General features: G+C 46.7%; 2 protein-coding genes across 6 annotated transcripts in view; one reads left to right on the forward strand and one right to left on the reverse strand.

The window, feature by feature from the left end:
- Positions 1 to 7,078, reverse strand: part of CCNB1IP1 (cyclin B1 interacting protein 1) — a 347,622-nt gene extending 340,544 nt beyond the window's left edge. For 2 of the 5 annotated variants that reach the window (XR_013608570.1, XR_013608569.1), the window contains exon 1: positions 6,880 to 7,078. The gene's annotated coding sequence lies outside the window, so the exon portion shown is untranslated. Of the gene's footprint in view, positions 1 to 6,789 lie in introns of all 5 variants that reach the window. The other 3 variants (XM_078679341.1, XM_078679340.1, XM_078679339.1) reach the window with 3 other exon arrangements.
- A 691-nt stretch (positions 7,079 to 7,769) lies between these two features.
- LOC144822165 (tricarboxylate transport protein, mitochondrial-like) overlaps positions 7,770 to 24,214 on the forward strand; it is a 224,103-nt gene continuing 207,658 nt past the window's right edge. The window contains exon 1 of the mRNA XM_078679338.1: positions 7,770 to 8,010. Coding sequence (XP_078535464.1) covers positions 7,833 to 8,010 — 178 coding nt within the window. The 5' untranslated portion in view covers positions 7,770 to 7,832. The remainder of the gene's footprint in view (positions 8,011 to 24,214) is intronic.

Genomic DNA, 24,214 nt, shown 5'->3' on the forward strand with positions numbered 1-24,214 from the left:
CCAGACCAATGGTCTGGTGGAAAGGTTCAACAAGACCTTGAAAGGCATGATAAGAAGTCTGCCTGAGAGCCTGCGGAGGAAATGGGACGTCCTCCAACCCTGTTTGCTGTTTTCCTACAGGGAAGTGCCACAGAAGGGAGTGGGCTTCAGCCCCTTTGAGCTTCTGTATGGGCATCCTGTGCGTGGACCTCTCAGCCTGGTGAAGGACGGATGGGAAAAGTCTCCCAGAAAGCCTCCCCGGGATGTGGTGAGTTATATGCTGGCCTTCCGGAGCCAAATGGCAAAGTTGTGGAAGCAAGCTTCTGACAACTTGGAAGCCAGCCAAGCAGTGATGAAAGAGTGGTATGACCACAACGCTCACCCTGTGGAGTTGGAGCCTGGCCAGAAAGTGTGGGTGATGGAACCTGGAGAGCTAAGTGCCCTCCAGGATCGCTGGACAGGCCCCTTTGAGGTGAAGGAGAAGAAGGGTAAGGCCACCTACCTGGTGGACCTTAAGACCCCTCGACAGCCCCTACGGGTGCTGCATGCCAATCGCCTCAAACCCCACCATGAGAGGCCCGAAGTCATCTTGATGATGGTGACTGACGGTGCAGAGGAAGCGGAAAGCGAGCCTCTCCCAGATCTTTTTTCGTCTCAGGAAAAGGATGGGTCGGTGGAGGGAGTGATTCTCTCCCCATCCCTAAATCCTGAGCAACGAGAGGACTGCCGCCAGGTCTTGGAGCAGTACTCCTCGTTGTTCTCCCTTGTCCCGGGAAGGACCCACCTGTGTACCCATGATGTGGACACAGGAGACAGCCCACCAGTGAAGTCTAAGACCTACCGGCTGTCAGACAAGGTGAAGGCTATCATCCACGGTGAGGTTACCAAGATGCTGGAGCTAGGAGTCATTGAACCTTCCAGTAGCCCCTGGTCCAGTCTGGTGGCTCTAGTACCAAAAGCTGCCCCACCGGGCACCACTCCAGAACTGAGGTTCTGTGTGGATTACCGGGCACTGAACTCAGTGACCAAGACTGATGCACATCCGATCCCTAGGGCGGATGAACTGATTGACCGGCTGGGAGCTGCCCAATATCTGAGTACCTTTGACCTTACTTCAGGGTACTGGCAGATCTCCCTTACAGATGGAGCAAAGGAAAGGTCAGCCTTCTCCACGCCTGTGGGCCACTACCAGTTCTGTGTGATGCCCTTTGGGCTCAAGAACGCCCCTGCCACTTTTCAGCGGCTGGTGAACCAGGTCCTCTCTGGAATGGAGGCTTTCTCCGCTGCTTATCTGGATAACATTGCCGTCTTCAGCAGCAGTTGGGAGGACCATTTGTGTCACTTGCAAGCTGTTCTCCAGGCCCTGAAACAGGCTGGCTTGACAATCAAAGCCAGTAAGTGTCAGATCGGGCAGGGGTCGGTTGTGTACCTAGGTCACTTGGTGGGAAGGGGAGCAGTGCAGCCCCTCCAGGCAAAGATTGAGGCAATCATGGCCTGGGAGCCCCCCAAGACCCAAACTGAGGTTCGAGCCTTCCTGGGCCTCACAGGTTATTACCATCGCTTTGTGAAGGGGTATGGCACTATTGTAGCGCCCCTCACAGAGCTCACATCCAAGAAACAACCTCGACGGGTAGTCTGGACAGAGGCTTGTCAGCAAGCCTTTGTGAAATTGAAACAGACAATGTGTGCAGCACCGGTCCTGAGGGCCCCAGACTTCTCCAAGGAGTTCATTGTCCAGACAGACGCATCAGAGCATGGCATTGGGGCAGTGTTATCGCAACTCAATGAAGAGGGTCTGGATCAGCCTGTAGTCTTCCTGTCCAGGAGACTGCTTCCCCGGGAACAAAAGTGGAGTGCAATTGAGCGAGAAGCCTTTGCGGTGGTATGGGCTCTGAAGAAGTTGCGACCATACCTGTTTGGTTCGCACTTCCTGGTTCAGACCGACCACCGACCCCTTCGTTGGCTGATGCAAATGAAGGGACAAAATCCCAAGTTGTTGAGATGGTCCATTTCCCTACAGGGAATGGACTTCCGGGTGGAACATCGGCCTGGAGTGGACCACGCCAATGCAGACGGTCTCTCTAGGTATTTCCGCCTTAGTGATGAGGACTCCCAAGGGGTTGGGTAGCTCTCCCCACTTTCAGCTGGGGGGGGACGCGTGTTAGACCTGTCAGCCCTTTGGGTGGTCCCTCCTTACTATTTATTTATTTTTGTCCCCTTTTTGCCCCTCAAATCTTTTTATTTTTACGTCCATTGGAATTTTGTAGGTGTTGTCATAGGGGTTAGGTACTCCTTGATTCTATGGTTTTCTGTCCCAGGTGCCTTCCTGACTAAAACCACAGGATCCACAAAATAGTGGCTACCAACCGCCATAACTGTCACCCCGGGGCTTAAGACCATAGGACAGAATGAGGGTTTTCAGAACCTTCTGGACTCCTCTGGACACTCTGGGGTCAGCCTATAAAAGGCGGAATGTTGGTCAGCCATTTTGTGTGGTCGTAGGTGGTGGTGTGAGAAGAACGGAGGGAGGTGACTTGAGAACAAGAGCGAGCTGGAGTCCAGGCTGAAGAGTGAGGAGGAGGGCACGCAATAGAAGAAGATTTGATAGCCTCTGGGGGCTGCTTTCTCTTTGTTGGCTGATACCCCCCCGCATCCTCAGATCTAACCCGGCGGAGTTCTTGTGTTATCTTTGAGGTACATGGGAGGAGTGACCTTCCTTTCCCCCAGCAAGGAACAATGATCGGGACTCAATTGAAGGTAACGAATAAGGGTGGCGGGGACTACCTTGGTATTGGGGCAATTGTGGGAGAACGCCCGTGGAAACGATCCCCTACCTGGTGGTTCCGAGTGGCAGGGCATTGAGACTTCCCTACGGCAAGCCTAGCCAGAGACTGCCCTGTTTTCTCCCCCCTCCCCAACTTCGACTCACTGCGGCAGTAACATTACCAGGACTGGCCGGTGTTCCCAGCGGTGGCCGTTTCCTTGCAGTCAGAGCAGCCCATCCCAGTCGAGCTGCCAGGGCTCCTGGGAGGTGGGGGGTGCGGCGCTGAAGAGCCGCGAACGGCAGCGCAATCTCGCCATAGCCGCAGCCCAGGGTAATAGAGAGCCGGCTTTGAGGTGGAGCAGGCGCAACCTGTTCTCTGTCGGTATCACGCCTGGCGGCAGGGGAGAAGGGAGTTGTGGAGGCTGACCCGGCACCATAAGGGAATCAGACCCGGAAGGGGTGGGCAGGAGTGAGGAGGATCAGGAAGGGAGGAGTCGAACCTGCAAGGGGCGGGAAGCGAGCAGAGACGACGGAGCGCTTCAGTGCCTCAGGGTCCAGTGATAAAGGAGGGGCCGATTTCCCAACCCAGGTCAGGGTTAACCCTCAACTTGCCCAGATCGACGCCGAGTTTACTCCGACTGCTGGCCTCAGCTGATCAAGATCCGGCCTCACTCGGGGAGACAAGTAAGAAAGGGTTTTGGCTGCAGGGACAGGGAGGGAAATATTGGTTCACAATCTCCTTCGGCTGAGTCAGGGGTTACAAGTCCTCTTGCCCAGATTTAACAAGGAGAAGGGTGTGACTCTACAGGAAGACTGTGAATGGCAGGACAAATAGTAGAGATCTCATTAGTCTGCACAGAGAGTTATTGAACTCGAGGTTCACTACAGAACTGTTTTTATTGAAGATTAACCGACTCTAAGGAGCTTATACAGTTTGGTAAAGTTGGCAAACCTGTAGTGTCAATACATGCCCAGTGAACAATCTCTATTTGGATTTGTGATTAAGCTACTAAGTTGTAAGAACTGTACAAATGAAATCAATGTGTATTCTGTAAAAGAAAATGAGCTTCTGACTTGAATTTTGATATTAGCAACTGAAGGATTTAGGAACTGCCTGGTTACTGCTAAAAGTGTCTTACTGTTAGATCACTTAAGTCTAAACTTTCATCCAAGTTGCATGTGAATGAGGTAAATACTGGAATAGCAACTGTTCAGCCACCCATTCATGGGGTGTTAATATGACAACTGAGACTTGTTAGTACCACGTATTTTGAAGCTGCGTTCTTCCACAGGAAATGCAGAAGTAACTTAGAATAAAAGGAGTAGGAAAGTTTACAGAAACAAGAAACGTAAATGCACTGAATCTCCTGTAAATGTGGTACTGATTTAGCATCTGAGTACAATACAAGAAACTAGCAACAAGTGAGAATATAAAGCTTTTCTACTTTTATAAAATCACGGTGTAGTGTCCTTTTTGAGTGGATGGATGCTGTGTTACTGTGAGGGTGCGACGCAAGCTTAACACTTCTGCCTTTGGGTTTGACCTTCCTACTTGTGCCAAGCTACCCACGGGGAGCTGGTGACCCCAGTTCCAACAAGCACAATAAGAAATAATCTTTGATAGGTTCAAACTTCCTAGAAATAACCTTACATTTGCTTAGAACAATCCCCCAGATTCATCATTGTCCTCTTTTGCGAGTCCTTAATAGCGATTATTAAGGAATCGCTATTAAAGACACGCAAAACGGGATTCATGTAGAAATCGCAATATTATTTGCGATTTCTATAGCTTCCTTATTTGCGATTAGCAAATTGCTAATCGCAAATAAGGAATGACTCCCCATTCATTCCTATGGCCCATAGAAATGAAAGGGGAGTCATTCCTTATTTGCGATTAGTAATTTGTTAATCGCAAATAAGGATGCGATTTCAAGGGTGCCAGGGGTGTCCAAAGGACACCCTGTAGCACCCCTGAAATGTAAATGTAGACTGATGTTGCGCACACACATGTCCAAAGGACATGTGTGTGCGTAACATACAACTTAGAAAAATGCACTAAAGTGCATTTTTCTAAGTTTTCGCTATTTACCACAAAGTCAGACTTCGCGGTAAATAGCGGCCAAAAATAGCGATTTCGCATTTTTAAAAATGGTTCATGAATTGCATTTAAGGAATCTCAAATAGAGATTCCTTAAATGCAATTCCTCGCAATTTAGCGATTTCGCAATTTGCGATTTTTGCATTTGGGGTGATGAATCCCAAATGCAAAAATTGCGCTCGCAAAGGGCCAGATTCTCAGAATCTGGACCTTTGCGAGCCGATTTTCCGTTGATGAATCTGGCTGAATGTTAGCAAAAATAGTCCTGGATCCTGCTGTTGAGGGTTCGTTGACATCTAGCCAATACAGAGAAAGCCATCAACTGCCAACTCACCGAACACATGGAAAGTAACAATCTACTTGACACCTCCCAATCTGGCTTCCGCGCCACCCGAAGGACGGAGACCACCCTGATCGCTGCAACCAAAGACATCTGAACCGTCATCGGCCGAGGCGAGACAGGAGCCTTGATCATCCTCGATCTCTTAGCAGCATTCAACACTGTATCCCACTTCACCCTCATCAGAGGACTCAACCCCATTGGCATCCAGGGAGATGCCCTCAAATGGATTGCCTCCTTCCTCACAGGATGCACCCAGAGAATGTACCTATCTCCCTTCACCTCCAAGCCCAAGAACATAATCTGCGGCGCACCCAAAGGCTCATCTCTCAGCTCCACTCTGTTCAATGCCTACATGACACCACTGGCCAACATTGTTCACACCCATGTACTCAACATCATCTCCTACGCAGAGGACACAACTCATTCTCTCGCTCACCGAAGATCCCGCCACCACCAAAATCAACTTCAGGAACATGACACGTGCCTCTAACTGTATGAGGTCCAACAGCCTGAAACTCAACATGGACAAGACGGAAGTGCTCACCTTCGGGTGGAATATCCCACTGTGGGACGACACCTGGTGGCACTACAAACTCTGTCTTACACCTTCCCCCACGGACCACTCCTGCAACCCCTGCCTCATCCTAGACAGCAAACTCACAATGCAGTGCCAGGTCAATGCACTATACTCCAAATCGGGATGCTCTGCATACTTTGAAAGATCTTCGGGTGGATACCCATCAACACCAGGAGAACAGTCACGCAAGCCCTCATCACTAACCAACTAGACTATGGCTGGCACAACCTCCAAACTCAAACGACTTCAGACTATACAGAATGCTACAACCAAACTCATCTCCAACCTCCCAAAACGGTCCAGCATCACCCCACACCTCTGAAGCCTCCACTGGCTTCCCGTCAAGAAGAGATGCCAGTTTAAGATGCCATAGCACGCCTACAAAGCCCTCCATGATCAGGAACACCAACCCACCAGACAGCTGCACTCCGCCTCCCTCACCCACATCCACCACTTCCGCAGAAGCCACAGCAGAGGTTCTTCCTGCTCCTACCTTGTCACCAAGTCCTGGAACGACTTACCCCTCCACCTGCGTACCTCTCCTTCACTCACAGATTTAAGAAGGGGACTCAAGACCTGGCTCTTCGACTAAAGACCTGCAAGACCTCAGCGCCCGGATACTACCAGCGGTGATTAGCCGCGCCCTACAAGTACTGTCTAATTTATTGATTGATAGTTTCTGACAGTAAACAGGCAAGCTAGCTCACAACTATAATCTTGTAACCACACATATTTTTTTACTTGGTCATAAATCTCATATTACTAAATAATGGCCTATTTAAAAAAAAAAGTAAGCAGAGTCGGAGCTCTGGGTGGGGGGACAAATTACAACGCAAGGTAGATACGCTGAAAACATCAAGAATCTATTACTTTTACATGAAAAGGTCTTTTATCGAAATTTTCCCCAAGCACCACCACAAACTCTGGGTAATCTAATAACAGTAAAATAAACTTTTTCTTGAAAACAAAAGCGATTACGCATGTAAAAACTAAACCAGCAAACCCGTTACAAATGAATATTCAATTACAATCTTTAAAACGAACTTTCAGGAACTTCTTAAGGTCGAATGAAAAAAAAAGTGGCGCGCAATCCAAAATAACGAAGAGCGCGGCCTTGCCTGCTGCTGCTCCTGCGCATGCGTGCACTTCCCACGAAGATAGCTTAAGCAATAGACGTCTATCCCCTGACTTCACCTCCTAACTGAGGGAGCCGCGGGTCAATGAGGCGAACTGAACCACGCGGTCATCTTTCTGTTACGTCCAGGCAGCGGCCATATTTGGTGTAAATAAACTCATTATCCAACATCGCTTACAGAGGAGTGCTTGTAGAGCGCAATTTACCGCACAATTTAGTATTTGGAAACCATACGTAGAGATTGGCAGGTGCTGCACCCGTCTTCGAACGTTGGCATTTCAAACTGGAAGCGAATGTCACTACATTAGTGTGAAAACAAGTCTTCACTGTTTCCAGTCTATTGAATTATTTACACATCACAGAACTAAAACAAAATCAAAACGAAACATATTTTTTTAATGCTTTATCGACGTATACCGGATTGTTATTTCTTCTTTTTAAAATACGTTGCTTTTGCGTAAATACGGATAGAAAAACATCTTCAAGATGGCCGTCCAGATAATGTGCTGCAGATAATAGGCTGTGCTGAGGGGGTCGTGTTGCCTCATTCCCATTTCGGCAACCTTATCTGGTCTTTGTTTATCAGGTTGAGGACACCACCTGCTTTGCTCTACGCAAGTCACACGCTGTCATTTTCTTCTCGTTTAACCCCTCCCCTCCCTCGAGGTTCTCCGCCAATCAGATTATATTATTACGGCCGCGTGGACCCCAGTCTCCAACATCCACTGGTCAGGCGTTCTTCAGAAATAATTTGTGATCATGAATATGTATTATTCGTTAAAGCAATGACATTTAGGAGGTGTGGCCTGAAGCTCTGGTAGCGTTAGATGCTGCATGAATTTTAATAAGGAGATTATCTAAACGGACCAATCAGAAGCACTGGTAGGCGGGGGTAATGTCAATGAGCGCGGCGACTCAGACTGTGCGGGCGCGCGGATGCCCATCAGTGCCGGGAGAGACATGTCGTCCTTGGTGGGGCCCTTCAGCATCTCCGAGGGTCCCTGTGGCGCCCGCCCCTCCGCGGCGCGCGGGACCCTAGCCGCGGCCTCGGCCCCTCCTCCCGCGCGGGGTGGGAAACCCAAGCTTACCCACCCGGGGAAGGCCATTCTGGCCGGTAAGGAAGCACCACAGCATCGCCTTGTCCAACGTGGGGTTTTTGGTATGGTGGGGGGAGGGGCGGTGCTAAATCATGATTTCGCAGTAAGTAGTGTTGTAGAGTTAGCTAAAAGAAATTCCTCTGGTAAATTCATGGGTATAAATCGGCATAACCAAATCATTTTAAATGTTACTATGGTAAAGAAGTAATCCCACAGTAATGCTTCTACCATAAAAGAGCATGCAATACGTGGCTTATTCTGTATATTTCAGTTGAACTAAAAACAGCGTACGCTTTACAGATTAACCCCCCCCCCCCGCCCATCAAAAAAGCAAGCAGTACAGATGAAGGGCAGACAATAATAAAGGTTTGACTTTGTGTAATGCTATCATACATGCAGGAACACAACATCCATGTATATATTAATATAGATGGCATACAATACATAAACACATCCAGGTGTACATAAGTTGCAAGTAATAAGCGTATTAAGGTGACAACATGAACTCTATTAGCCAGCGGGATACCCCAGCCTCCCCCTCTTAACGTGATCGCTTTTGGCCAGGGCTCAAGTCCTAAAAAAAAGAAGTGGGGGGGCTAACCAGGTGAAGGCTGCAAGGGAAATCATGATGTGTGCCATCACAGCGCACAACATTGCATGTGACATCACAAGTGATATCAGATATTAGGACCTCACACATATGATTAACTTATAACATGAGTGCATTTAAGCACATTATGAGTTTTAACAAATGAGATTTGGTGTCAGGGTTGTGCCAAAAAAGTGGCGCAATCCTGGCGTAAAATCTGGGCCTCAACTAATACATTTATGTTTTTAAGCCCTGCCACAAAGACAATGGCAACAAGGAGAAGCATGACAGTAGATCTGTTTTGCTCAATTGATTGCGAAAGGCGACATTTTAAAATATTACATTGGGTTAAGACATCTGCTGTAAAGGTACCAGCAAATCTCGGAATAGTAATAATGGTGAGATAACTCTGGAGTTTAACGCATTTGTTGGAGAGATCTGTGTTTTGTGAAGTCCCAAATTTGTATCAAAGTACTATAAAGTTGATGTGTCTCCTGCAAAGCACATCACTTACCATGCAAATGACAGACTTTTTTTATGTAGATAGTAAAGAGGGTTACTGCTATTAACACAGAGATCCTTTTCATAAAATATAATCCTTGTATTATAGCACAGTGATCTATGAAGGACATGTGACTTACACCTTGTAACCATGTCTCATATAACTTATCTTGTACATTGATTTACACACGTACATGATTTATTGTCAATGTGTAATGTGTATGTTATGTAGAGAGCTCTGACACCCTGCATTGGGTTGGGTAACGCTATAAAAGAAATAAAATAATGCTATAGAAATTGTTATTTGTGTAAATACTGAGACAGACCAACACATCCTTACACTGCATGCATGCAACTCTTATATACAGGGACTAAACAAAGGCAAACACATGCCTCTCTTAAGTACATGTGAAGAGATAAAAAGTTGTATGCCTTTGTGGCATTTACATTTAAGTGTATGGTTCCAGGCCTCCTCCAGTCAGGATGTTCAAACGTGAGGAGGCCTGATTGCCCCTTAACTTCGGCCCAGCTGGAGGTGAAAAAAAAGCTCTCTCACTGCCTGCACGTTTGCTGCTGGGAATTGAAAGCAGACAATGTACAGGCGCTGCTGAACGAGTCCTGGTGTCTTACACCGGGACAAGTTCAGCATATTTCTGTAGGGCCCAATTTCTTGGCATCCACCCTGTGAAAATAGTGGGTGGACGCCGCGTCCCCCCGACTTGTGGCCTGCTATTGGCTCCACAACTGGTACAAATAACAGAGGACATAGGGGACAGCTCTGCCAGGTTTCCCTACAAATCTTAACCTGAGACAAAATCTTTTTTCCCACCCAGATTCTGGCCATCGGATCTGGGGAGCTGTCCTTGCCCATCATTTTGTGCCATGTCAAATCTGACATGCAAACTTGAGGCTGAACAGCAGTAGACATCCGGTGCAGCATTTGTAGATTGTCTATTCAATATTTGTGTCGTACCATTTTTACGCTTCCATCCTCAGATGATCAGCTCTCCATGCTGAAACAGGGATCTAATCGTAACCTAGCAGAGGACAGACTGGTCATCTTAATATAGTGCCTAAACACCTAATATAACACTATTTCACATGCAAATGATGTTTTTTTTCCTGGTGTCTTGCATCCTCAGTTTGCTCGCTGTTTCAAACAACTTCCATGTATTCCTAAAATCCAGCATCAAAAACTGACCTTTACTCAAAACTAATAGTTACATCTTGTTGGACCTGGGGTCTCCAAGTCACATAGGGTAGCTTGGCACTAAATAGGAAGGCTTAACTCAAGGTACATATGTTAAGTTTGCGTCTCACCCACTCAGTAACTCAGTGCCCATCCATCCAAAAATGACACTACACCATAATTTTTTTTACAAAAGTAGAAAAGCTTTATCTTTTCTTAAGTTAGTTCCGCTGTTGCACGTCTTCTAATAAATCAGCCTTCAGGTTATTTTCCAGTTACACTTATTTTTGGGAACACATAAGAGGACTGGGGTACAAGATTCAAAAACACTTCTCCCCTTATGCTCAGATTATGATGTTGTGAATCCGGTATATTCTCTGAGTCAGTACATTTCCTAATATGAGAAATTAAACTCCGATATTATTTCATGGCATTAATTCTCTGAACAGAAAGAATTTCATCAGCTGTTTTATAAAAGGATTCTGTATACTCTGGTTTACCTCAACTGACAGTTTTGCTCCTATTTACATTAATTATTTCTCCCTCCTCCACCAGATTTCAGCAACGCATTGTTTCTTAATTCAAGAGATGTTACACAGCAAAATAGATTCTTCTAAGCAGACATTACTGGAGCTATTTAGCCTGGCACAATGTAGTGCAGAGTCTGTTGTCTACAAAAGGAGAGAAAAAGGGATTTCCTTCTAGGACCAATGAATGAAGCAAATCCTTCAACCTGCTCCACTAGGCTATAACAGGTTACTGTCAAGGAGAACTCAAAGGGATCTTTCCCTCCTAGCTCTGTAAAGGAAAAGTTACGTAAAATTCTCCACTGGGTTCAAAGGACTTCCTCCTGCCTTGATACTCTGTGCTTCCAGTCAGTGATTTGGATGAATGGGGTAAGAATCTCCTTTCTGGAACCTTTTTGTTGAAAGACCCCAGACCCCCAACAGCTCCCAGTTCACTCCTTACTTGTGGTTGAACGAACTGGAGTCTGTCCATTGACACTGTACCAGCCCAGAGGTTCAGCTCTCCTCAACAGGCTCCTTCTCCCCCAGCAGCGTCTCCCTCGAGGGCCAGGCCGTCTGTCACCCAAGCCAGCCCCGAGGGAAGGTCGCACTGGGACGGACTCCGTGGCCTGCTCCTTCCGAATTCCGCCTCGGGCCGCCTTCGTCGTCTTCCTCACGATCGGCGTCCCTGCGCAGGCGCGGAAGTGTAGCGGCCCTGGGCAGAGGCTGCTCCGATCAACCCACACGAGTAGTGGCCTCCTCTTTGGACCTGCGCGATCCTAGGCCCCTCCTGACTGGATCTCCGCCCCCTTCAGGGAAAGTGAGCACCGTTCGGGGCCTGCGCAGTATCGTGCCTCCTCAGGCCCGGTTGGCTGCCTGTTCTGTCAGCAATGGGCCGCAGGGCAAGCCCAACACTCCTCCGGAGTCCCGACTCTCCTCACCACGGACTCTAGAGGTGGAGAGGATGGAACCCCTGGCTGCGCCTCTAAACAAAGGTGAGGAGTCAGGAGCTAAGCGCAGACAGCAGTTGGGCACAACGGCCAGAGGAGGACAAAGATTAAGTCCCTCGATCTGGGGTCCCAGTCCTCCAAAATTTCTGAAGGGTCTAACTAGCCCTCAATACTGGACAGAGGGGGCTGTTTCTCACCTCCCTCCACTCATCAAAACCTCCTGTGCCTCACCTCAAGCTAAAGTCAGTTCCTTCTCTCTCCTTGAGGCAACTTCCTGTCCAGGGTCAACAGGTCGGTATACTAACTAGGTCAGGTCTACAGGAATGGGGGTGGTGATCCCAGTAGGGAGGCAACCTTTGAAAATGAGTCCACTCTCTGAAGGCCCTACCCCTTCCAGACCCACAGCCTGTACTCCAGCTGTCCCTCACTGAAAGACAAAATGGTCGCCTTACAGTTGGCCTATTTATACCCCTAGTTCCAAGGGTCCAGAACAGGCCAGAAGGTTCTAGATCTTCCATGCAAGTCTATGGCCAGTCCCTGAGGTAATTCGTTGTGGCAGTTACTAGCCACCATTTTGTATCACTAAACTTGCCCTGAGGAAAGGTGGGATCCCTAGGCCTATGAGGGATCATGGGGTCAAGGAGTACCTAACCCCCAGGTCAACACCTAAAACCCAGTGGACATAAAAATGAAAAGTTTTGAGGGGCAAAAAGGGGACAAAAATAAATAAATAATTAGGAGGGACTACTCAACGGGCAGACAGGTCTAACACATCTCCTTATACCTTTAAAGTGGCTTTCACTTTACATTCCATTCTCTACACTCCTCTTCTCTCAGAGCATCCTTTTCTAAGTCACATATGTGTTTGTTTTACTCTTTATCACTGTATTTCTGCAAATTGCCCACAGCTCGTTTCTAAGATCAAAACCCCTCCTTTTTCGGAAGGTTTCACCTTGAAACATAACACTACCTGCTGGCTCTCATGTACCTCATCTATTTGATCGCTTCAAACAGCTGTATGAACTCACTTATCTCCCTTTCCAAACAATGATCACTCCTAACTCCTGTTACTTTAATCCACTTTAAAGAAACTAGTGAGTGGAATGGTTTGCTTGAACAAATAAAACTAATCCCGATATCACTGGCTTAATCACAATCTTAGTTTTTTGTGGAGCAGTATGCTGCCTGGCGTAAAGCATGAACGCAGTTATATTACATAGTGAAACAGACAAAAGAGCATCTGAATTTACAGCCATTGGTTTAGAGAGACCAATAGCTGTTTTATGTTGGTTCTATTTATAGCCCTTATATTGCGTTAAAGCAACCTCAAAGTAGCAGATTTGTGACAAGGTGGTTAAAAGGGAGCAAGGAGAAAATGAGGAAAGAGACTTATAACTTTAATGATCTTCTTTTGGCGTAGAGCAGTAGTTAGAAGCTGACCTTAAGAATCTGTTAGGCAGCGAGGGAACAGGAGTGCAAAATAGCAGGAGAGGGTATGAGATACAGTTATACATCAAGGGATATCAGACAGTCTGATAAATTTGGGTTTAACAAAGAGGAATGGTAGAAGTTATTGAGATCTCAGGGATAAGAAAAACACACATCAACGAACCAGGGGTTGACACGTGTAGACGGCAAACAAAAATAGAGTACCATGCAACCGACATATGGGTGGATAATACACTAGCAGGCACACAGAGACAGGTGAACAGTAAGAAGACTAGATGTTTGCATACTGATTTCACATTTAGACCCTTTGCTGTAGAACTCAACTGCCTAATCATTCATAGTCGCTCTCTCTCCTCCAAGATATTTCTTGTAGTGGATGATGGAATATTTGGCCATCTATTCACTGAGCTCCTTGGAATGAACACATGTCTGTTAACATACAGTGCTTGGTGCATGCTCAAGTTGCACTTTTCCCTTTTTTCTCGAAATACATACACAAAAGTGCTGTTCAATACCTTAGTTTTCTTAATATGGCATATGTAGGTGTGTTACTGGTTGCTGAATCTACTCCAACCCTCCTGTATCTAGTGCTGGAGTTTCCTTTAACAGGTCATTGGTGTCAGATCCATTGGTTAATTGTCTTATTTATTGTCTACCTGCTTCCTCTCAAGTTAATTGTGTTTTATGATTATCAATAGGTACACCATGCTCTGCCTGCTGTGTTTATTTTACATGCTAACAGTTGCTTCCAAGCAATTAAGTACTGTAATTGAGGAAGGAGTACTCTTTGAAAACCAGATGTGTCCATCAGTCATGCATTGATATGGGTCACACAGCTAGAATGTTTAATCCTAGCGCATAGTGCTCTCATTACAAAGGCACTTTTTCCTCCCAGAGCTATGGGCCGCCAGTGAAAGTAATAGCTAATTAATTAAATCATAAGAAACAAAAACGCCATGACAACCGCATACCTGTTTTAATCACCACAAAGCCTTTCCCAAGCCCACCCTCTTGTTGCATTTTTGTATTCAATATGTGCCATGAAAGGGGAAGGCTCAAGTACGTCAAACCGATAAAAGACATTTGGAACTGTAAAATTATTTAATATGTCCTGACCCATTCTAGCAGGCAGTTTTACTTGTGAAGGCGCCATTCAATATTGTGTGATTTCAACTCTGCTGCTAAAGGGGTCATTTTAAAAAGGGGCATTTTTTAGAACTGTGTGATGTAAAAATTAACTGTGATTTAAACTGTGACTTTAAATCTGGTGCTTGAACTCGCCACATGTCAGCACTTTGCACTGGCAGTGTTAAGTGCTAGGACACATGAGAAGTTGACTAGACGCTAGTATAGTTAGATTTCTAGTTGTTCTTCCTGGCTCAAGATTTAAAGAGCCAGTGGAGGCGCATCGAGTGATTGTTATGGTGCGCCGAAGGCAACCCCTTCTGCAGCCATAAGGGGCCAGATGCTAGAACCGCTGCCCATTCACCCTGCACCCAGATAGCCTTTTGGAGGGAAAACCTGTGTCGGCTACAACAGCCCCTAGGTAAGAGCTGCACACAAACCCCAATTAAGTTGTATCTACAGGTAAGCTTACTTGTAAAGTCCACAACAAATACTTGGGTAGCATAGAGAAAAACAACACAAAAGTTGAAAATGCACAAGATGAGTAACCCCCCCACCCACCCCCCAAAGTGGAGCTTTTACTTAATCAATTGTAGGTCCCACCCAGAGATAAAATATAACGTTTTACTCTCCTTGAGGAATTTCAGCCAGATCTGTTATCCACACCAGGTATTACTGTCACTCTCCCACAGGATCATACTATAGTTCATGCTGACCGGCAAAATAAATTGGGGGGAGTGGTGGCCATCATTTAAAAAAGATCTGAATGGCAAATTCTTCTCCATTCCCATCCCGGGGTGTGAACGTTTTGCATTTACTATGGATCTCTCCTGTACATTCACTGGGTCCAGGATATTAATGTATCACCCACCAGAAGGACCTCCCAATTCCTACTGGTACTGCCAGATTAGTAGCAGACGAAAGCAGGCAAAAGCCTAACGTTTTAGTACAGGGAGATTTAAACCACCATTGTAAACTACCTATTCATGATCTCAAGGCCATTCAGCTCACCCAAAGAGTGACGTAGTAACTATTGGATCCCTTGCCATCTAAAAAAAGAAGTAATCAAACTTGCACGCACACAGCATTCTAGGCCATGCCGAACCTTGGCGAAACTGGATGCTGAAAACTGAGAAACTACCCCATCTAGCTTGGTCCCTATTATAAAAGGAGAGATAGCCAATATGTACTCCATATTTGAAAATTGGATTGAGAATTCACTAGAACAGCTAATTCTTAAGAGAGTACACAAAAGCTGACGGACGCAAGTACCTGCTCCATGGTTCTCGAAGGAACTCTTAATCCTGAAAAAGTAATGCAAAAAGAAAAAAGCTGGAGGAAACTGTAGTAATGATGCTGGTCGTAGATAAATAAAAGAGGTTTATTCGTTGGCTACATAGTTGTGGAGCAGGAGACCGCTCCACGATGTACAGCAAACAGCAAACTGTCCCTCAAGTTTCCATCCAAACCTTCGCAGAACCCCTCACACCAAGATCCCCTCGCACCAAGATCCCACCACTAAGCAACCAAAAGAACTCTGGCAGGGAATGCCTTTCCCCACTTAATGCACTCCCCCACCATCCTCTCGACAAGACCATTTGTCTGTGGGTGATAAAGTGAATTCTTGTAATGCTTTATTCCACATGACACAAGAAATGTCTCAACCTCACCACTCAGAAATTGGGTACCATTGTCTAAGACAAGAATTTCTGGGAAACCTTCCCTCATGAACACTTCGCTCAAGAAAGTAGCAATGCTTGAATCATTTGCTTCCCTAACCAGTTTAACTTCACGCCATCTGAAAGACTAATGCATAAGTACAAGAACAAACTTGCTTCCACCATACAAACAATCGCAAGGGCCCATCACATTAATTCCCAATTTAACCCATGGTCTAGTGAGACATTCAATAGGTACTAAAGGTGGTGACACAACTCTCAGACTTGTATCAGCAGCACCACACGCACCACAATTTGCCACTGCCTCTTCGATTTCACCACCCATCTTTGGCCACCAAAAACTTTCTGCAACATTTGGTAAGCGTAACACCCAAATGCCCATCATAAGCATTCTTAATGGTGGCCTGTCTTAACTGAACGAGTAGGGACAAGCTTATCACACCGTAATAGCAAACCATCTTTCATTTCATTTCAAGAATCTTTATTCGGTGTTTAGAAAACACCATAAAAGCACACATATATATACATAAATGAGCAAAACATTAAATCTTAATCAAAAACATGACACCATAGAAACACACAAATATATACACAACTAAAAGAAGCATTAAATCTTTGTCAAGATCCTTGTACATGAATACAATAAAAATCCCAACATACAGGGCCCTAAATTTAAAATATAAAATCCTTAGTCGTTCATTCCTCTCCCTTCGTCATCCTTAAACGAACCGCCACCTTTATAAAATTCATAATACAACATAAGGTTAGCGGATCAGAAGCTTGTTGTAAATAAACTAAAGCATCCATAGCATGTTCCAATTTAGCTTTTTTTAGTATGTCTACTAAAAATCTGCGCCTGGGCATAGAGAAATAGGGGCAAAGCAAAATAAAATGAAGGGAATCCTGCGGAGACCGATTGTCGCAGCCGCAGGGTCCCTTCTGCTCAATAGACATGGTAAAACCTGGTGGAGAGGCCAACATAAAAGGAAGTAAGTTCAGTCTGAAACGACACATAAGAAATCTGTCCTGTACATTATGTACAAGATACAGATAGGGCTCCATACCCTCCACACTCTTGATCAGGTTGTAAGCCCTCACAGACTTTTTCTCTCCTTCAACCTCCGCACGACATTCGGTTTTCCACTCTAGGAAAATATCCCCTACTTGTTTTTTGTGCTGTGCTAAGATGGTTGTGGGGTTCCTGAAAAAATTTCCGAACCCTAACTCTTCAAGAGTGTTTCTCACATATTTGAGCCAGGGGATACGCATACAATGAGTCCTACTCAGGCAATCCAGTAGAATTTCTCTGGTTAAATATGCGTCTGGATTTGCCCAAATTTTTAGCCATGCCACAATTGGCCTCAATTTTAATGAGTCCCCCAGGTATGGCCTCCCTAGCTCCCTATGAGCAATATATCCAACAGTACTGGGTGGTACCCTCAGGATAGATTTCATGTGTTTATTCTCTTCCTGTTCAATACTAGCCGTATTCACAAAGCCCCAGACTTCTGCCCCATAGCTTACTTTGGAACATGTTACAGAGTCGTACAGGACCATCATCTGTTCCGGGCTCCACCTGCCCAGCCTCCTGCCATAACCAGCTATGGCCCCATTAGAGGCAATCATTTTGTTACGGCGTTCTTCCACCAGGGACTTAAATTGGAGAAGACCATCAAAGGTTACTCCAAGATAGGAGAACGTTTTAACCTCCTCTAAGCGGTGGGTGCCTATTGTGTAGACTGATTTCGAGGAGGGTTTTTTGCCTGCCAGGAGCACATAAGACTTGCTTAAGTTGACAGATAGGTCCAAGTCACTCATAAAGTTGACGAACCCATCTATCAAAATTTGCAAACTTCGGGGTGTGCGCGCGAGCAAAACCGCGTCATCTGCATAAAGCAGGACGGGGATTTGCCGCGACCCAATTCTTGGAGAATCTGCTTTTAGACCCAAGAGTGATTGTTCTAAATTATTAATATAAAGGGAGAACAAAAAAGGGGCGAGGATGCAACCCTGTCTGACTCCACTTTTGCATGGGAAGGACTCAGTCAATCCCCCCTCCCTATTAAATCTTACTGTGGCCGTGGTGTCAGTGTGTAGCTCTCTTAAGATGGTAATTAGACCGCTCTCAATCCCCAGACCTGTCATCATGTCCCACAACTTCCCTCTATTGACGTGATCGAATGCTGCTGCCAGGTCCATGAAACCCATATAAATGGGCTCATCACTGGCCAGAGTGTATTTGGCAGTCAGCATATATAGGTTCAGGCACTGATCGCTGGTGGACCTCCCTGCCCTGAACCCGTATTGGGTATCAGAAAAGATGTTATTTTCTTCGGTCCACTCTGACAATCTATTCAAAATTGCCCTTCCCAAAAGTTTTGCTGAGACGTCGATCAGGGAAATAGGCCGATAACAACTAGGCTCATCCTTATTGCCCTTTTTAAAAATTGGCACAATAATTGCTTTGGACCATGATGGGGGGAGACCACAGGAAATAGCGGCATTTAAAACCCTAGTCATCAGGGGGGCCCATAGGTCTATATTACTGAGAAAGAGGTCCGGGGGGATTCCATCCGGACCAGGGGCTTTGTTCTTGGTTAGGCTTTCCATCCCTACAGTGATCTCTTTAAGAGTAAACACTACCGGTAGTACATGGCTTTGGGTTGCTGGTAGTTCTACAAAGTTACCTGAATCATGATTGTACAGACTCCTAAAGTGGGTAACCCACTGCTCCGGTAGGATATTAGTCCCTATTTCTGGAGAATCATTTTCTAAAAAGGTCGGATTATTAATGATTCTCCAGAACCCCGCTAGGTCCCTTCTTTCCCCAGCCTCTCTCAGATCTGCCCAGGCATCTGCCTGCAAAGCAAGTTTCCTCTTTTTGGTCTCTTTTCTATATTTATCTCTGCTTGCCCTGATTTTTTGTGGGTCCCGTGGTTTTAGCTTAAGAGAGCATTTCAATTCCCTCAGTGCTTTAGAGCAATTCTGGTCAAACCACCGGGGATTGACCAGGTTACGTATGGGCACATTGGTCCTCAATAGCCCATCTATCAGATTTGCAATGTGCTCAAAATTTTCTAGTAATCTTGCGCCCTGTACTTCCAGATCCAAGCAGTCATTTATGGCCCGGAGACCCATGTTGCTCAAGTTTTTATAAAATTTTGCCCCATCTATTCTAGACCACTTCAGTCTCCTGCCTTGGTCAGTGACCCTCTCCCCTGTTAAGTGGTGGACATTAGGTCCTCGTCCTGCCCTGTATATGAACGTTAAAACAAGCGGGTTATGATCACTAAAGCCGTTCCAATCTGTCCCTGCACTAATTACTTTGTTGACCAGGGATCTTGAGACCAAAATATAATCTATAATAGATGAACAGCCCCTGCCTTTAAAGGTTGGTGGGAGTGTGCCGTCCGGCTGTGGGCCTATCATATTGATGGTATGCTCTAGGTCGTACTTCAGCCGGAGTGACCTAAGAGTGTCTCCAATAAGTGAGTGAGAAAAGTGAGGCCCCTTCTGAATTGGGCATTGCTCCCAATCTGTATTTACTTTAACTAATGCAGGACAGAGATGGCAATTAAAATCCCCCGCCACCACCAACCCATGGGATGGGCCCTTGTTCTGAGATGCGATTTCTTGTCCCAGCCTTTGTTCAAGTTCAGTGAGTACCGGGGTGAGGTTATTTGCTGACTCGGTATTGTACAAATTGAAGACAGAAAACCGTAGCCCCTTTCCATGAAACCGAACTACCTGGATCCCGTGTGAAGACCAATCTGGGAAGGACCAAGTGCCTGGTAGATCTAGATCTACATAGAGGGACAGGCCACCCATAGCTCTTCCCGAACTAGACTTTCTCGCAGGAACAAAGAAACACTTGTAACCCTGCAAGTGATAGTTATTCTCCACTGCCCATGTCTCCTGTACACATATAATATTAAATTTCCTAATGTACTCAGCCCATTCCTTGTTATGAAATTTACCCGCAATGCCAGCTATATTCCATGAGATAAGTCTCACCTCCGCTCCCCTCCATTCCACTCCCTCCTGGTCCCTTGATCTTAATTCCAACAATTGCCCTTGAATTTCCTGTTCAGTTACCCCTCCTATGTTATTTTTAACTGTTGCCTCCGATTCAACACACATTAAATCCCCCATGCCAATCGCCGAAATTTGTACATCCTTTAAACTTAGCTCCTCCCATGTTTCTGCCAGGTCGCCCTTTTTAATACAGCCATGGGAGGTATTATCTGTATGTCAGTCGACCCCCTCTAGTCCATACAAACAATTGAACTGATTATGAGTATAAAAGGGTTGTTCCGGTCGGCCAACTATCGGTCTGGGGTGTGAGGCCTGATGTCTCCCCCTCCTCCCAACCCTCTCCCAAGTATCATGTGTTTGGGGTTGCTGAAATGGGCCCGGGTTAATTGGGAAAAAGAACGACACATGGAGGGTCTGGATGGTAGATTCCCTCGAGCTATTTTTACCCTGACATATAAACTCCACCGTGCCTGTATCCCTAAAACTCACTAATATACAATCCCCTTTTATAGATTTTTGTGTTCTCCCCACCCATGGTACCCTTCTTACCATTATTATTTCACTATTGAAATGTGTCGGAAGGGGTCTGTTTGTATTTAACCACTTGATTACCCTACTTTTCAGGGCACAAAAGTCCTCCCTTTCCCCTTCCTCAAGTGGGGGGACACCCGCCATGACTACCGTAAAGGCGTTAGTCTCTGGGGGTAAGTTAGGTCTGCATGGTCTCAGGGTGAGCTTCATTAATGGGGTTGGGATAGTATTACCTACCGGCAGTGCCGGGGGAACAGGTCCTGGCGGTTGGGTGGGCATATTGGCAGGGTGAGGTTTAAATGTGGCAGGTTTTTGTCTTGGGACTTGTTGTTGTGAGGGAGCCACATTCACGGCTTGTGAAGGGACTGGAGTGACAACGCTATTTGCCGTCAATTGGGGCACTACAGTAGGGAGAATGGGATCAGATTGCACTCCCTGTCGGCCAGCTTGAGTTTTCAGACTACCTAATGTCGCCTCCAAAATGGTTAGTCTGATCTCTATCTTTTTAATACTCTCGCTGATCGGCAATAGCAGGGACCTTAGCAGGAATTCTACATTTCCAAGCGGGACAACAGACAAGGGAATGTTAGCAATAACCGCTCCTGAGTCTTTTATCGTGCCGGGAGCTGAATCTTTACCAATGGGTTTTGGGTCTAAGACCACCGGTGGTTTTCCTACCGGCATTGGGGTTTTTAGGGACTTGCCAAAGTCCGAGTGTAAAACCTTTGGTTGGCTCTTCCCTTGGTTACCCTTAGATTTCCTCCTGCGCTTGTTGGGGGGGGGGTCCAAAAACTACATGAGTGTTAGACGGTTTAGATGTAGCTTTCCTCGGTTTAGGGCCCGGGGGAAGTTGGGACACTAAATCAATTCTCGACCTAATAGGACTCGGGCTATTGCCTGGCACTGAACTTATAACTGCCCCTGGTGAGGTATTATTACAATCCCTCAACAATAATGGGACATCATCAATTATAGACAGCTCTTCCCTGGGTGTAAGGACTTGCTCTCCCAGGAGGGTGTTTTTCATGTTATCAATTGAGTGTCTCCGTTCGGCCCTTAGCCTAGACAGGTTACACTCTTTATCCCCCTCCCCTGCTTGCCGAGTAAAGTATTTTTCAAGAGTCCGGTTTTTGGCTACAGCTGGTTTCGATGGGGTGCTCTCTCTTACCGGGGATGGCATGATCTTCGTAGTAAGTTCCACTCTACCGGGGGATCTGAGTCAATAAATAAACTAAAAAGTAATAATCCAGAAACAAGAGATCCAAGAGAGTGGGCCCAGCCCGGCCTCCTGCGGCCCCGGACGGCCACAGACGGTCCCGCCCTTGTCCCGGGCTTCTCCCGGCGCCCTCCCGCGCGCTCCCACGCAGCGGTGATACTAGCGTTCTTTTCAATAAGTGTAATTGGTGAAGGGGCGGGGCTTGCAGGGAGAGCGGCCCAGGTGTTTGCTGATGGGCTGTCAGGGACTCCTGGGATAGCGAGTCCCTGACTACACTGCTCGCAGCCCTGCAAGACTCACAGCGCCTCCCCCTCTCGCACAGTCCGTCCACAAAGCGCCTTGTCCAAACAGCGTAGCGGGACCCGCGGAGCGGGTCCGGCAAGAAGTTGAGGGAATCCGCAGGGAGAAGAGAAGGCTGCCACACCACAACGGGGAGCAACGAACAGCAGGTGAAGCACTAGAGGGTCCCACAGAGGCAATGAAGCGAAGGGCTTTTCACTCGTGAGTGAGGGGGCGGGGCTTGCAGGGAGAGCGGCCCAGGTGTTTGCTGATGGGCTGTCAGGGACTCCTGGGATAGCGAGTCCCTGACTACACTGCTCGCAGCCCTGCAAGACTCACAGCGCCTCCCCCTCTCGCACAGTCCGTCCACAAAGCGCCTTGTCCAAACAGCGTAGCGGGACCCGCGGAGCGGGTCCGGCAAGAAGTTGAGGGAATCCGCAGGGAGAAGAGAAGGCTGCCACACCACAACGGGGAGCAACGAACAGCAGGTGAAGCACTAGAGGGTCCCCACTCATTTTTTACTGTTTAAAAGCTCCAACATTTCCACGTCTATGCACGAATAGCTTTCTTTTGCTTTGTATTCTGGCTCTTGGAGTCCCCGATTCTGTGACGTGCTAAGCATTAGTAGATGCCCAGGAATACAAGACAGAACCCGGGACAGAATGACCTGCTCAGCATGGACCTGGGAGGTTCTGTATTTCAAAGGTCTTCTTATTATACAATATTTACCAGCAGTAACTGCACCTCTCACACTATTGATAGTCACTCCTCTCCCCCACTCTTTGCTTCTTTCCTTTTCAGCTCTTACTCGGCACCAGTGGGAAAGGCAGCCCGCTCCGGTGCATTTCAGGTGAAGCAGGGCGGCGCGAGGAGACACGCCTCCAATCTGGCGGACTCTGGCCAGACTCTGACGTCAACGTCGTTGCTAGCCATCTTCAATAGAGATTTCAGCCTCAACCTTACAATAAGGTTGCAGAAGAGGAATCAAAACCTTTTCCCTGGGCCACGCTTTTTGAACAAATTAACACACTTGCTGAAGGATAGTATCTTCACATAAGGCACTTTTCCACTGTTCTTCAGAACCTATTTCAGAGTTGGGTAAGTCTAAAGCAGCTACAAAACAATAATCGCAGTCTTCATCACAAAATTGTCCAAAATCCATATCAGCACTTTCATCCTTCTTTTGCGGAAAACAAGACTAATAGTTAGCTCTCCCGTTTCTCCCACCAGTGATATGAGACACATCAAAATTGTACTGCATCAATCTGGAAACGATCCTGAAGATCCTGGGTTGACAAGATTTAGTGACGCCAGCACTAAGAATGGAAGCAAGCGGCTTGTGATCAGTTTGTAATTTAAAGTGCTTACTCCAAACGTAAGGGCCACAGACAAGCCAACAGTTCCTTTTCTATGACTGAGTAGTGTACTTCTTGCTGCACAAGACACATGCGGGCAAAGCCCGGCTAAGGGCGGGCCTGTCTGCAGCTGACCGTGGCTGGGCTGGGCCCACTCTCTTGGCTCCTCGTAGGCGGATGTCAACTGTTGGAGTTGCTCTTTAATATCTTCACTGACTTCAAGGAGCTGGACAGCGGCTGGGCATGAGGTAATGACATCAGAATCCCTACATGTGAGTACTTGCTCATCACTCGGAGACATTGCTATTACTTTACCCTTTAGTAGGGTCTTCTGCACAAGGGCAATATGGGGAAGAGGAAAGAATCACCCACGAGCTCCCCGCAGGGCCTAAACCTTGTAACTATTGACTCCTTCTTGGTAAAAGCGGTGGGTGCAATCACAAAAGAAATAGATAGGCGGAGAGGCGACTTTCGGTCGACAAGACAGGTGTGTTGCAACCTATGCCGGGGGAGTCCCCAGGATCAGCTATTGAAAATTTGCTGGCTGGAGAAATGGGCTAAGTACAGTAGGGTTTGGGCATTTCTAGTCCCAGTCAGATCAACATCACTTCTGGGCATTATACACGCAACAGGGCTCTGATTGTTTTTAATCATAGCGCAGAATCGAATGACCCCCTCTGTACCAAAAAAACTGCGGTGAGTAAACAGGAAAACAGAATCTGCAAAGAACGGGGTGGGTGCTGCCAATGTGGACCTTAAGGGTATTGAAGAATTGTGGGCTCCTCTAAAGCAAAAAATTGTGGAAGTACTGACTGAT

This window comes from Lissotriton helveticus, chromosome 3_1 (assembly GCF_964261635.1).
Source record: "Lissotriton helveticus chromosome 3_1, aLisHel1.1, whole genome shotgun sequence".
NCBI lineage: Eukaryota > Metazoa > Chordata > Amphibia > Caudata > Salamandridae > Lissotriton > Lissotriton helveticus.